The sequence below is a fragment of the Rhipicephalus microplus genome, chromosome 10, assembly GCF_043290135.1.
Source record: "Rhipicephalus microplus isolate Deutch F79 chromosome 10, USDA_Rmic, whole genome shotgun sequence".
In the NCBI taxonomy this organism is placed as follows: domain Eukaryota; kingdom Metazoa; phylum Arthropoda; class Arachnida; order Ixodida; family Ixodidae; genus Rhipicephalus; species Rhipicephalus microplus.
In genome coordinates, this window is record NC_134709.1 from 45,094,431 (window position 1) to 45,110,075 (window position 15,645).

Sequence of the window (15,645 nt, forward strand, 5' to 3'; positions counted from 1 at the left end):
CCCCCAGCATTGTATAACAATACTTACAGTGGAAATAAAAAGTGAATCAATGAATTAACGAGATTCTGCAATGCCTCAAAGATCGCAGGCACCTCACCTGGTTTCGCATTGCCGCCACGATCACACGAGCTTTGACGAAACTACGTTGTCATGTGATGACGTCATCATTCTACGTCACCTCACGTGACGCCACTGTGACGTCATAATGACGCCCCTAGTTTTGACCATCTGTGACGTCGTATAGTGAGGGCATCACATGATGAACACTTGCATCGCTCCTTTCCGACGGCACAGGACGCCGATGGCCAAATTTGACATTTGATGAGGCCCATCTCAGCATGGACACAATGTCCATGTTGTGTTAAGATTAGCAGTTAAAATGATGTACAGAAACTGAAACATTCTTTCGCCAATGGCGATAAATAAAAGAGTTCTGCAGCAGCACACGCTACGGATCCTGCGATATATATATATATATATATATATATATATATATATATATATATATATATATATATATATATATACTTTCGACGACGTATAGAATCAGTCATGCAGCAATTAAACTACCGATTAAACGTGATTTTATTAAGAATGTACGAAAAACTATGTCTGTTTCATCATGCTCAAACTATTTTTGCGCTGACTGCAGGGCGTAGGCCTCTCACATTGATCTCTAGTTTACCCCATCCTGTGCGGGATAATTCCTCTTTATCCCTGCAAACTTCCTAATTTCTAACAACAGACGCACGCTGAGTTACCCTTACGGGGGAGGAACTTAGGTTGATCGCAGTGCCCCCTCTCCCTATTAAGTCAATGTGTAGGCAGACTTTGCGCCACCCTTCCTAAGTAACTAGGGGTAAAATGGGGAAGGGGGGGGGGCGTGCGCACGCGCGTTTCCCATCCCTCAGTGACCATCCTGCTGCTCTTACTGACCACCTGTCGTCTGCATTACGCCATTACGCATTCCGTGACCAGCCCAGGTCCTTGATGTCCACTACAACAACCACTACAGCTGTTTGTTATTGTACACAACAGGATGTAAAGGTGTCCCAGTTGGTAATTCATAAATATTGAGCGAACTGGGAGCGCGGGAAGAACACAGATACGAAGCAAAGAGGAGACACACACAGCACGAATGCTCGTGCTGTGTGTGCCTCCTCTTTGCTTCGTATCTGTGTTCCTCCCGCGCTCCCAGTTCGCTCAACAAATATTGTACACAAGTTGAGCACGGTTCCTGTGCGCCCTCACCCCGCGCAAAATAAGCTTTCTAGAGATATTAGAAACCTCAAAATGGAAAAACCTACACCCTATCATAATACCCATAGCCCTACGCTATAAACTATCATCTAATCTTATCATCTTCACTTACTCACCTCGTAAATATGGTTCTGGCCTTATTTCATCGGGTTAGAAATTCTATCATTTCTCAATGATGTTTTAATTTGTAGTTTCTTTTAAATCATACTGCACCTTCGTAAAAATTGCATAGCAGAGGTACTTAAAAAAAAATCTGTAACCTATTATACATTGATGCACCTACAAGGTAGCCAACCGGGCATGTGCCTCGTTATGATCTCTTCCTTCTCTCTTGTTGTTATTCCTCCCCATGTGTTTCGTCTATTTTCATTTTCAATGGTGTACTATCAATTGTGTAGTGTTGAATGTTTTTTATGAAAAATTTACATTGTAATACATCCCACAGTCCCAAAAGATCAGTGTTCACGTATGGTTTATCTTACTGATTCTATTTATGAATTGTATACTCTTGCCGTCCCTGAAATAACCCCTTCTTGTGATTGGAAGGATGAATAAATGAATGAATGAGTACATTTCAGAGTTTCTGGTAAAGAGAAGGAGAACTGCGCACAAACTTGTGCAATATATCACCTTAGAAAACTAAACGAGAATGATTCGGCGCACAAAGATGTACAAATGAAAATAACTGCAGCGATGTTTGGAAAAGCACCGATTGTCATACCTTGGACTGGAGACATCGAGTGCATCCTCGAACACCTGCGCAGGAAAAGAAAGAGAAGACAATTGTCAGGCTACATTGCACACACACAAAAATTAAGTGGTCATTTGTACAAGGGACACGACGTATATACTTTATATACAAGTAAAGCGGACATGACGCGCCGTCAATTGCATGTGAGGCAAGGACGGCGAAACTATTCAGCGTTTAGTAATCAACGGTCAATTTATTCAACCATCATTCACGGATGCATCGAGACTTCCCGAAAAAATTAGGTTTCTAAGAGAACTTGCCGAGGACATTTTTTATCATTTTTTGAATGAAAATATATATTGAGGAAACAACGGTTAATAGGCGCAAAACTAACGGAAACACATGGGTCGAAAAAGTTCGACAGAATATGCCACCCAGAAACCAACGTCACTTAAGGAAAAAAAAAAAAAGCGAAGTGAATAGGTCTTGCGAACAAGAACCGTCAACAACCCGTTAATTTCAATACACCCATATCGTAAAACAATGCATCACGAAGTCGATCAGTGCATCTTAATTAATCACGGGTAATAGATTTCGTAGGTCTTGTGTTCGTCCCCCGCACGGGATATTTCGTGTTGAAGTAAAAATTTCTTTATTCGTCGCAAACGCTATTTTTTACGTATCCCCCGCCGCGGTGGTGTAGCGGTTAAGGCGCTCGGCTGCTGACCGGAAGGTCGCGGGTTCGATACCGGCTGCGGCGGTCGCATTTCGATGGAGGCGAAACGGTAGTGGCCGGTCCATGTACTGAGCGACGCCAGGGCACGTTAAAAGAACACCAGATGTTCGAAATTTACGGAGCCCTCCACTACGGCGCCTTTCATAATCATTGCCTGGTTTCGGGACGTTAACCCCCACATATTATTATTATTATTATTATTATTATTATTATTATTATTATTATTATTATTATTATTATTATTATTATTATTATTATTATTATTATTATTATTATTATTATTATTATTTCTAACGTATGCCTATATCACCCCTACGTAACCTGATGCACTATATAAGGATCAAAGACGTGTCCAGGACCACGGCACTTGATTTGCGAAAAGAAAAGCTAAATACTCGCTTAGCACGAGAACGCATAGCTTCTACTCTAAGCGTCTCGGTCTGAACTATAGTTTTTTTGCGACCGATACGTTTTAAATCGCAATAGATCCGGAACACGACTTAGGTCTTAGATCCGAAGGCCCACTTCCGGTGGGCCTCCGGAAGTGCGACATTCTAACTTCTTGCTTTTCCGTTCTTCTTTCTCTCTCTTTCCGTCTCTGCGTTTCACAGACTGGTTGTTCGCATTTGCAGTGGAATCAATGTCTGGTATATACGTGTGTGTGACACAATGTGTATTTCTGTTAAGCAAGCGTCAGACCGTTGGCCTTATGTCCAAGTAGTGAGAGAGAGGGATAAATGTCCCTGACCAATCAAGAAATCATTTGTGATTCACCGCCCCACGTACGCGCATTGCAGGATCCACATTCCAAGTGGAGAAACGCCAGAGATTAATCGCGTTATAAACCGTGAATCGGTCACGAAAAGTCTCCACCACAGGGGACCATATATACATCCAGGCTAACAGTGTTCAACAAGTAGAAGTGCCTACGCAGTTGTGTAAACCCACACACTCAACACAGAGACTGGATAAACGTAATCATCTTTACTTTCGTAAAGAGAAAACGCTGAGTACATTTTCAGCAACAACTCAAAGAGAAACTGTTCTGTCCCCGGTGCTCCAGATACCCCGACATGAGGTCAACGTGATTGATGACCCTTCCATTTTGTTCTGTAATGTATTCTCCCCCGACCATTCGTCCCACCGTCTCGTCTCTAAGGCATCTTCCGAGACGGCGACATGCCGTCTTTTCATGGGATGACCTAATTTCGTTTCCCCCTTTCCTGTGGCAGCAATGTCCGTTACCCTGTTCACGATGCCGCCACACGTCCATTCATTACTGGTCTGAGCCATCTCACCACGTCTGACATTAGAACGCTCACTAACCACCATTAAATCCGACAAGTGCAGCACATGAGCTCATAGAAATACTTCACAAAGGGCACAGCATCACAAAGATCGTCTCAATTTACTTGCTAAAGGGACACTGAAGTGAAACAATAAATCGGCTAAGCCTGCTAAATCATACTACACTGAGAAGTCTAGTGTCGTTAATTTCGCCGTCATAGGCTTATTCATGACGACTGACTGCAGCTAAATTTAAACGCACACACGAAGGAAAGAAACACAAAAGACAATGCTGACACTAACGCCTGCGTTTGAATTTAGCTGCCACCACGCGACATGCAAGATCACCAACTCACACAGATGCAAACCATTCCTGTAGGTTTATTAATAGAGAAAAAGAATCGAGGTGGAAGCTTAATTTTTAAACTTCGCGCCAAATTTTACCGGCGTGACGTCACAGAGTTCTAGGCCTATTTTTTGTATTTTGACGACACTCCCTCAACGAAACCTCTTGAAACTGAGTGTTAAATCCACGGACAGTGCGCGCTTTTCGATTTACCGATTAGGAGCTACGCAGTCCGTGGAAGACGCCGTCAAAGTCTAACACATCTTAGAAGTGTGGCAGCTTGGGCTAGTTGGTATGGCATGACGATAGTTATAGCGCGAGAACAAAACGACGACACAGAGACAAGAAGGACACGAAAGACACGAGCGCTAACTTCCAACTGAGTTTATTGCGCAGAGCACTGCACTGAGTGCAAGTGTGTTCCCCTCTTCGAGGAAACAGCGACGTTGTACAAACACAGAGATGTAAGCACCCGGGTCATTGTCGAGGCTGCGCAGATGGCACGCGAACAGGTGCCTTCTGTTAGCAAGCCCTCCGTGGCTTTGTCCGAGAAGGAACGCAGGTTCCTCGAAGGATTCGGTGCGGGCAGGTAATGCGAACAGGTGCCTTGTATTAGCAAGCCCTCCGTGGCTTTGTCCGAGAAGGTACGCAGGCTCCTCGAAGGATTCGGTGCGTGCAGGTAGCTTTACTTTGCTGTTTCGGTTTCTTCTAAGTTTTTCTTTCCTGTTTTTCAGTGCCTTTGTATTTGTGTTGTTTGGTTTGGTTTTCTTACTCATGTTCTGCTTTTGTGCCATATGGTTTTTATCACATGGTCACTGTCTCCTCTATATATTTTCGTGCTCTGCGCAATAAACTCAGTTGGAAGTTAGCGCTCGTGTCTTTCGTGTCCTTCTTGTCTCTGTGTCGTCGTTTTGTTCTCGCGCTATAACTATCGTCTAACACATCAAAGCGTTCGGTGAGGGAATTTCCGGGTGGCGTCGCCACCAGCGTTTTCTTACGCGTTTTTTTTTTTTTTCGCTCACCGAGCGCCTCCTCGCGGCAAGCATGGCGTTTTTGATGTAGTGAAAGAGTAATTTACTAATGCGAGAAAAATCACGTCTCTCCTTAGTGTCCCGTGAATTATACGCCTTTCTCTTTTATACATGGCTTTTCTGTGTAGGCAACGGTTTATCAATAACTGGTATACCTTGTTCCCTTTACGTTTCGTGGCGATTCTGTTATAGTTATTGTAATAGCTAGCGATTTTTTTCCCTACATGTCATTGTTCAGCGGCCCCTCGTAACTCGCGAGAAGTGGTTAAGCTGTTTCGGCGAAGCTTTTATTCCCGCCATTATTCGAGCGCTGCACGTGAAAATAAAAGTTACATTCCGCTCAACGATGTTTACAGGTATACGACATACTCTTCCACATCGAGGCGTTATTCGAAGAGTTTTAGCTATCAGCGTCGCGGACACAGTTGAGTCTTCGTTTCCCAGACGTTTCTCAATGGCACACGACGTAGCGGCGAGTTCACGCGGCTACGTGGAAAAATTCACTGATCGCGTTTGTACGGCCTTTCGGCTTGACTTGGCTCTCGAAGACGTTTGGCTCTCACAAAAGCCGCACATAGCTCTAGCCACAAAAACAAGACATATCTAGAGAGACGTAAGCAAATCGAATCGACGAAACAGAAACACCGTCCCATCTCTCGCTCGAACGCAGCTTTTAATTCTTCGCTCTGATGCACATATATCCCAAACTAAAAGCATTGCCCCCCCCCCCCCTTCACGCTGTTCTACTTTCGATTCCATGGCGTATGTCCAAGGTCAACAGAATTAAGTGTGTAGCATTAGGTGTGTGGCATTCACTGTATGCCCTGAAGTGTCCCGTATTAAGTGCACCATTAGGTGCTCAAGGCTTTGAGCACAAGAAAATCGATCACTCCTGAAAGACGGAGCCGCACGTTTTCGTTTTTGTGACGCCCAACCATGACACATTGGCAAGACTCCCACGTCCACAATCTCACAAAGAACGCCGTAGTAGAATGTTTACTATGTGCATTTAATTAGAGGAACAATTAAGCGCCAGACAGCATGCGAGTGCTTTCGTTATGTTCAACTAGTCGGGTAACAAATAGTTGACTATCTTAACCCATAGTTATAACGAAACAACAACGAATCGATAGAACGGAGCCATGTCTAAACGCTTATAAAGGAGGGCGATCATTTGTCTGACCAGAAATACTGTTTAAATTTGCGAATGCACGGTCGAATGCGATCGACTATAAGTGAGAATCGGAGTCGCATTTCGTAAGCGAACGGGACTGTACTGAACAATCGCACGCTGGTGCCAAATTAACGCAAATTAATGACAATATGGCGCTTGCACGCACATGTAAATTTAGTGAGGAACGCTTCTATCCCGTTCGGTCGCGTTAAACGAATTACGTTCAAACCCTCCCCGCCCCCTTCAAGCAAGACAATGGCGTTATATCGAATTCGTGTGGCATGCCCGTAAAAGGTTAAGCGAAGCAAAAACGAAAAAAACAATACAACATTTTTTTTATGCGGGGTTTATGAGAGGTTTAGACAGTACGAGTTAATTGTTTTCACGAAAAATTCAGGATAATGTTGGCCGCAGACTAGCTCAAAAATGAAATCAACTAACATGTCATTTCAATTCAAAATAATCCATACAAAACGAATACTGCAGCCTTAAAACCAAGCCACAATAAGTTCAGCCACACACAACAGTAAAGCTCCTTAGTAGTACATGAAGGAAACACTACGGGATGCGGCAGCTGCATTTCCGATGGAGGCGGAAATGTTGCAGGCCCGTGTGCTCAGATTTGGGTGCACGTTAAAGAACCCCAGGTGGTCAAAATTTCCGGAGCCCTCCACTACAGCGTCTCTCATAATCATATGGTGGTTTTGGGACGTTAAACCCCACATATCATATCAAGGACACACTACAGCCTATAGCTAATTACCTGGCACGTTACTCTGTGCGATAATTACGGTACGCTGTCCCCACGAACAGTGAAAAAAGCACATGCAGTCACAAACACACACACAACCGCGAAAGACTTATTCGCAAGGCTACGTCGAAGCCCGCATAGCTATACGGACCAACCTCTGCATCTAAGTTTATAATTTCCCCTCCCTTCTTTTTTTCTCCTTTCTCTCAAAACTGCACGCGCTTGTATAAACGCGCCATTTCTGTCATTCGTCAATTGTTCATTCAAGCCGCCAGCAAGGTCTGCGTGTCAGGAGCGCAGTTCATTTCCTGAGCGATAATACGAGAGTGATGCGGTTGCCCGGCTTGTGCTTCCTCTCCCATGGCAGGAAAAAACGCACGCACGTATGCTACCCCACCTACTCCCCCCCCCTCCCCCACACACACAGTCTTCCATTATGGATTGCTACTTCGCTGCCACGCGAGCACGCCCTGTCAAGGACACCGTTATCGAGTCTGCACCGAACGTACATACTTCCTTCCCTCACCTCCTCTCTCTGCTATATACCACCCTCACCAGCTACCTTCTGCACACCGAAAGTACCGCCACCCGTCCCAAAGGGTCAATCTACAAACGTGAGCCATGTCGAGCGCACTGGGTCAAGTCGGTGGTTAGGCGTCTTTGACATTGCTCTCTCCCGGGGAAAAGCCGCTTTTACTAGACATCTTTCTCTTCTGTCTTCTTCCTGTCTATGCTGGCCCCCCAGTTCAGTTAGCTACATAAAGCGAACGAGCAAGATAAAGAAAGATAACGCGAACGAAAGGAGATTGTGGCTAAATGCAAGTCGATTGATTACGAACGAGTGCTTCAGTGGTTGGCAAACAGATAAATTCGGCAAGGTACAGAAGCGATGACAAAAGCAGCCGACAAAAGAGTTGGCTGCGGCCATTACTGCCGAAAGAGGTGTATCTCGTTCGCTATACAGCGTATAAAACCGAAAGAATATGGGCACACAAAGAAGCTCAAAGACATTGTGCTGAAAAAAAAAAAACGTGGCTGCACTCCTGTATAGGAATCGGTATAACACGAAAGTGAAAGGTGTCTTTGCAGAGGTAGTTGAGCGATTATTCTGCATTGTTTCAGCAACAACACCGAATTGAAAAGTCACATTAAAAACGGCACGTAGCTCGAAACTTACAGCGCACAGCTCAAGCAAGAAGCACGCGCGAAATTAGCGTATACACACGACAAACGCGGACTAACAATGTTCACACTTCGACACTTAAAGCGCGCTGTTCAAACAGAAAGAAAGATGCACGAAACAAGCACACAAGTATACACAGGACAAGCACGAACAGCTGTCACACTTCTTCCTGCGCCGTATATCAGCAGCGTGCTCCTTCGCAAACGCGGCCGCGGCAGCGTGCGAAGTGACCTCCGTCCTCTCCTGAATTACGAGCCTGATAAGCGCACGCGCAGGAGAGACCACGCTCTGTGTAAACGGCGCTTCGTGGAGGCGATGACCTTTAGAACGCGCCCAACGTTCGCTTTAACGTTCGCCAGACCATCGCACCATCTCGTCACTGATAACGAAAACACGCTAAAGTTCCAAAGCTCTGAGAACTGCCAAACGGCGTTTAATGTATATAAATGGCTTGCCGTTAGCACTCCAGACAACGTACGCTCCGTGGCGTAGTAGTTAGCGCAGCGCGCTGAGAATCGAGAGGTTGCTGGTTCGACTTCGCGCGACGAATGCTTGCTTTCTGTTTTTTTTTCTTAGTAATCTCTTAGCCAAACCTCCTCGCAATGAGCATATATTTTTCAACGTCACTTCTGCGACGGAAATACGTCAGATGAGCCGTGGTGCACACCGGCATAAAACACTTTCGCGTTAAAAAAAGATGGCAGCAGCGATTTCGCGGTAAACGCGAGAAAAATGCTAGAATTTAATGCGATACATCAGGTAACATATAGGCGACATCACCGAGTGGTGGTGTCATCTAAATAAATTCTGTAGGCGTTTCAAGCTAACCACCTCTTTTGGGAATTATAATCACGTTTTATTAAGATCAGACAGACAGACAGACAGACAGACAGACAGACAGACAGACAGACAGACAGACAGACAGACAGACAGACAGACAGACAGACAGACAGACAGACAGACAGACAGACAGATAGATAGATAGATAGATAGATAGATAGATAGATAGATAGATAGATAGATAGATAGATAGATAGACTCAGCACGAAATGATAAAAAGAAATGCGCGGTTTGTTATATAGAATCGTGTGCAGGGCAGCGCGACACTTAACGCGTGACATTTGGGACATTCGCCGCTGCAATGCAACGAAGACGCGAATGGCGAATTATAATTAAGCTGTTGAATACAAATTGTAGCACAAACAATAATAGGCGATGCAAGCGCGAAAGCCCGCACAAAAGAGCATCGTTCAAGGACTCTCGTTCCAAGAGGAACGATGTACTTTAGGAAGACCGGAAACGACACACGAGTCCTTTAAGAAAGACGCGTAGTTAATTAAAAAAAAAATACGCTCGGAAACTTGAGTGGTTTAGGGGTACCATCTGCAATAATAACCCGCTCTTTTCAAGCCTTTTCAAGCCTTCCAGTTAAAGCGAGCTTTCAAAAGAGAAGCGTATTAAAAAAAAACAGAAAAAAAAAGTATACACAAGAGGAGTCTTGAGGAGACGCGTCCCCGGCAAAGTTTATTACGTGCTTATAACTGTTACTAACGATAGCTACGGTAGCTTCTTTCGTCAAAGACGTTACAAATCCACGGCATTTCCTCCTCAAAGGGGAAAGCACGCAAGCCTGCGCCAATGGGCGCGCACTCCATACTGACGTCATGACCCGGACGGCCGGTGAGCCCGCCCTCGGAAAATGTTACCGAGTGCTGTTTCTTCAGTCGCGGAGGCGAAACGAAAGACAATTCCGCATCAGAACGAAATAGGGAGAGATTCCCTATGCATCCTGAACTTGACGAGCACGTTTCGAATGTTGAAGAAGCACTCATCACCTGTAGAACGCGTATGCAACCTTTCTTCGGGTATAGCCCCTACTTTAGTTTTTTTTTCTCCCTCTTGTCTTACCTTTTATTTCTCCTCTATCCTAGTATCTTTCATTCCCCTTACCCCATCACCGGTGTCGTTCGTGCTGTTGAGCTGACCTCCCCTGAGAAAGGCAGTCTATTTCTTCCCTTTTCTTTCCCAAAGCCACTCGTTAGAAATGCACGTGCGAACGAATTCGGACTGCTGCCCTACGTTGGCGAAATCGGGATAAAACGGATAAGGAAGAAACAAGAAACATATCCGGCGAGTGGCAACAGTACGTCAGGTTAGCATGACGGTTTCATCAAAGGACACTGAACGAGCACGGTGACGTCACGGATGACGTCACACAGTTTCGATCACGTTTTAGTATCTAAAGTTCCCGCGTTGCGGTTCAGTATAGAGGTTGTCTAAATTTGTAAAATTCAACTTCTGTTTCTTCATGACTATCTAAAGGAATTTACATGTACCCGAGCCCGAATCGCCAATATTTGTGACGTCACAGAGGTGGCGCGGGAACTTTACGAGGGCATCGCCCTCGTCTCGAGTTCTTGCATCGCCTCTAGCCATTTCGTGTGGGGACAGTCTAATTTAATTTTTTTTTGTGCTCTTCATAAACCTGACGGGACTCCTGAATTTTGTTAAATGTCTCTCGAGGCCAAGAGTCCAGCGTTCAATTACCCCCGTGAAACACGTGATACGAGTCAAGCCGTTTCATTATACGATTCAATTAAAAAAAAACATCACCTGCAAGCTGAACAGACCGTCGAACAGTGAACGATCACAGCGGGGTTCCGAAGCTGAACTGCACATCCACACTGTGCGACCAACACTTCCGAAAGGATATAATAACGGCCAGCCAGCTGCAGTGTCACAACTGCGCCGTAATAACCACGCTCCGGTGCGCATTGTCTCTACTCGACAGCTGCGCAAACAGAAAGAAGTCTACGCTGCACACGGATACCGACTATGTTGTCCGTGGTACTTTAGAAACGCAGGAAAGACGGCGCAGGAAAGACGGGTGAAAGGAAGAGAGCACACAAACGACAAATAGTGTAGTTTGCGTTTGTTGGTCTCTCTCTCTCTCTCTCTCTCTCTTTCTCTTCGCTGCTGTTCAAGTACCACGTGTTTCAACCCACTCTCATCTCCCAGTCTGCCATACTTCAATCAAGTGGCCTCCGGGATCTCGGTGCGTCCCGATCTCGAAGGTCAAGCGTTTACTCTGTGACGAAGGTGCCCGGTCGATCGGGACAAAAGAAAGAACTGCGGTACTCGAGTCCCACACACCGAGGCGGTATCGATTGGCGCTAGATTAAACCTTCGTGTTCGGCACGCCCGGCCCAACGTAGACGGCAGCTTCTACACTGTACAAAGGTCGACGCCACATTGCGCCATCGGAAGTCCCCGGCGCCGGCTGGAGATAACGCAGTGCGGTTGCAGTGCTATACCTGCGCGGTAAAAATAACACGCGCACTGTGGCTGACGGCCCCGGTTAAGCGAGGTTAGTCGCACATTAATATGTGAGGTGACCCTGAGTGAGCACTCCGGAGGGAATCGGCAAAGAAAAACCAATTAGTACGGACAAGGTAAAGAAGGTACAGTTGCTGTGCGGTCCAGGTCTCAAACCCACATCGGCTACGAGGCTGTAGTCACGAAATTTAGTCCCACGTGGACGGCGAAGGTGGTGGGAGGGAAAGGGGGGGGGAGCGGAGAGAGAACAAGAAGCCACGAAACGTTACCACTTGAAAAGTTATGAAGCCATAAGGTCTTAAGAACCACAAAGCGTTACCGTTTGAAAGGGCGCCTTACCCATGCATATACCATGCACGAGTCACTTCTCAAATGGGTTTGACGTCAGGTTTCAATAAACATGTCGTGATTTTCCACAATGACGGGAACGTCGGCCATTGCGAAATGTCGAGTTTTCGCTCCCAGATGATGTTTCAAGTGATAGTGACCGAATGGGGGTTCTTCAACGAAAAAAAAAAAAAGGAACTGCTTGAGACCAGTATTCTGTCTGTAGTTCACACTAACAAAGCGTGTTTTCTTGAAATAGGCGATCAAACAATGCGAGATACTATTTAGCAAAGTAACGTAACTTTATTCCGTGTGAAGCGACGGGCCGCTAAAGGTTCGCGGGCTGCGTGTTTCAGAGACCGTCTGAATGTTTGCAGAGCTTTCCATCATTCCCAGTGTTGAGTGTACTACAAAACCACAAAGCCCTTAAAGAAAAAAAAAAACAGGCCAGGAGGGGGGGGGGGGGCATTAACACTGCAATACACACGACTAGGGAGAATTTTTTTTAAAGGTCTTGTTTGTCGCTTATATACATAATTTGTCTTAATCAGCCCTTATTCGTATTATCTGTAAGTGCCGTGAGCGACAGTGAGCTTCACTTCTTGTACTGTATACAAGTACAACAAAATACTGCCTCCCAAGATTTAAATGTTCGTTCACACAAGTGACATATCTGCGTCCACATATCATGTCCACATAATTCTTTTGGAAGTCTGCACGGCTGGTTGCAGGCTGTGGCGGTGCTATCACCCTCTTTAAACTCGACAGCGCCTCGCGGCACATCCGTGTCTCGCGGATAGGCCGCATCCATAGAGTTAACGACCATCGAGAGGTAGGTGGCGCTGGTTAACCATCGTCATTAGAGTTACTGTACATGCTACCTTATGGTCATCATTATGGTTAGCACGGTACTGACGGTAGCGTCAGCAGTGACGCCTTGCGGCGAGGCTAGGTGGCCGGACAGAACGTGAGAGGGCCAGGTGGGCCCACCTGCAACACTGATGTATCGCAGGTAGACAGAAAAGATTGGGGAGATCCTCCTTGGCGTGTGCCGGCTAGCGCAGATGGTCGTCTCTTGACAGGGTCCGGCAGGGTTCGGCGAGCGAGGGTCACATCTCGTATAGGTCCCTCGGGGTGAGTAGAACATCGGTTATGTGGCCTTCGCGTTACCTTGTGTTGCGTTTGTTGTTGTGTTGATTATTAAATGTACGGTACGTGATGCTTGGTTTTGGTTCGACCGTGTTTGCCGTGTCAGCGTGTTCCGAAGACGGCGATCTCGTACGGTAGACCACAAGGCGTCTCGCGCGACCAGCTGACACGCTGAAAACGACACTGCACGCTTCCGCAAGTCAACGTGACCGTATTCGCGGGCCAGACACAACGGACGCGTAGCATGAACGAGCGAGCTTGGCGTCAAAAATAAGCGCCCACTCGGGTGCCACTACCGACTGCGTGGCCTTTTGTCCGCAGGGCGCGCCCGCTCGGACACACTTTCCCAACAGGGGACGCGACGCGACCCACACACACATAGCACGCGCACTTACACACAAACACACACACGCACGCACACCCTTCCACGTCGTGCGAATAGGTTAAATGCGCGCAACACTTGGGTGTGCGTGCGTACGTGACAGCAGGGCTAGCGTTGTACGTGCGTAGCAGTCGCATAAACACAAGGTCTCGCGTTGTCCTCGTCCACCCCCCCCCCCCCCCACACACACACACATACAAGCTTGTGTGTGCCACATCGAACAGCTTCCGCGCCGACAACACACTAGGGCTAGGTCACGAAAAGGTCGCGCACCAGGTAAGCGTAATAAGAAACAAGGGAAAAAAATAGTAACCATGAAATCGAGCGGGCGGGGTCAGTTTTTCCCGCGTGGCCTGCGAAGGCCGCCGTGTCTGTCCGATTAGCCACGTGTTTCTCGTGCGCCTGTGGAAGACTTTACGGTCGACATGCATCGTCACCCTTTGCGTCGTAGAGAGGTTACGGGTTCGTTAGCCTCTCATGCCCTGTCGTTTGCTGGCAGAGCGGAGACAAGGGCCGTTTGCTGGTGCTGGCTGGTGCAGCGGCCGAGGCTGGTGTTACGGTACAATGGGCAAACTTATCACGAGCGAGACGGAGGGCGCGCTGAGGAGAACGAAAGCGATACATACATACATACATACATACATACATACATACATACATACATACATACATACATACATACATACATACATACATACATACATACATACATACATACATACATACGTACGTACGTACATACATACATACATACATACATACATACGTACGTACGTACGTCCATACATACGTACATACATACATACATACATACATACATACATACATACATACATACATACATACATACATACATACATACATACAAAGACAGATAGATAGATAAATAAATAGATAGATAGATATTGATTTGATTGATATGTGGTGTTTAACGTCCCGAAACCACCATATGATTATGAGAGACGCCGTAGTGGAGAGCTCCGGAAATTTTGACCACCTGGGGTTCTTTAACGTGCACCCAAATCTGAGCACACGGGCCTGCAGCATTTCCGCCTGCATCGAAAATGCAGCCGCAGCAGCCGGGATTCGATCCCGCGACCTGCAGGAATATTTTATGCCCCTTAATTTCCATGTTTTGCGTACTGTTGATCTTCTTTGTTTGATGAAATCATAAGGATTATATATCACGGTCACATTTGCAGGTATGTTTGGCTACTGACCCGCAGGTCGCAGGTTCGAATCCCGGCGGCGGCGGCTGCATTTCCGATGAGGGCGGAAATGTTGTAGGCCCGTGTGCTCAGATTTGGGTGCACGTTAAAGAACCCCAGGTGGTCTAAATTTCCGGAGCCCTCCACTACGGCGTCTCTCATAATCATATGGCGGTTTTGGGACGTTAAACCCCACATATCAATCAATTTTCAGGTATACGTTTCCTTGCCTTTGTTAGCCCGCTTCTGCGCAGCGAGCAGTTTTTACGAAAACGCACCTGATCCCGCACATCACACCCTGTCAACTTCGCTCACCTTTTTGTTGTTGTTATTGCAAGTTTTGAGAGCACGGGTTCGACTCCCGGCCACGGCGGCTGCATTGCGAAATGGGGCTAAACGCAACAAACACCCGTTTGCACGTTATAGCTTGACGCTAGATAAGCCCAGGTGGTTGACGTTACATCGGGAGTCCCACGTTAAGGTGTACCTTTGTAATTACGTCATGGTCTCAGCATTTAAAACTCCTTTATTTTAAATTACTGCAGTTGCTTTCAAAACTCGCTCAGCTGTGCACGGGTACATTCAACGAACGAGAATAAACTGATTGCTATGCACGTACGGCGTACCGACGTCACCGTTAGCTCAGGTTACATGATAGAAAGAGAGAGGAGGGACACACGCTCCATTTTATACGGCCATGACGACGGCTCGAATTTCGATTGCTGAGCGCGCGTCCTTGGGCGACTCCAACTCGGTCAAGGTGCGCCTATGGCGGAACGAAGAG

General features: G+C 46.5%; 1 protein-coding gene across 2 annotated transcripts in view; it reads right to left on the bottom strand.

Annotated features, from left to right (window-relative positions):
• The window catches only part of LOC119181391 (tetratricopeptide repeat protein 39B), a 139,451-nt gene that overhangs the window by 21,246 nt on the left and 102,560 nt on the right, over positions 1–15,645 (bottom strand). For both annotated transcript variants that reach the window (XM_037432618.2, XM_037432619.2), the window contains exon 2: positions 1,982–2,016. In XM_037432618.2, the coding sequence (XP_037288515.2) occupies positions 1,982–2,016 (35 nt within the window). The remainder of the gene's footprint in view (positions 1–1,981; positions 2,017–15,645) is intronic.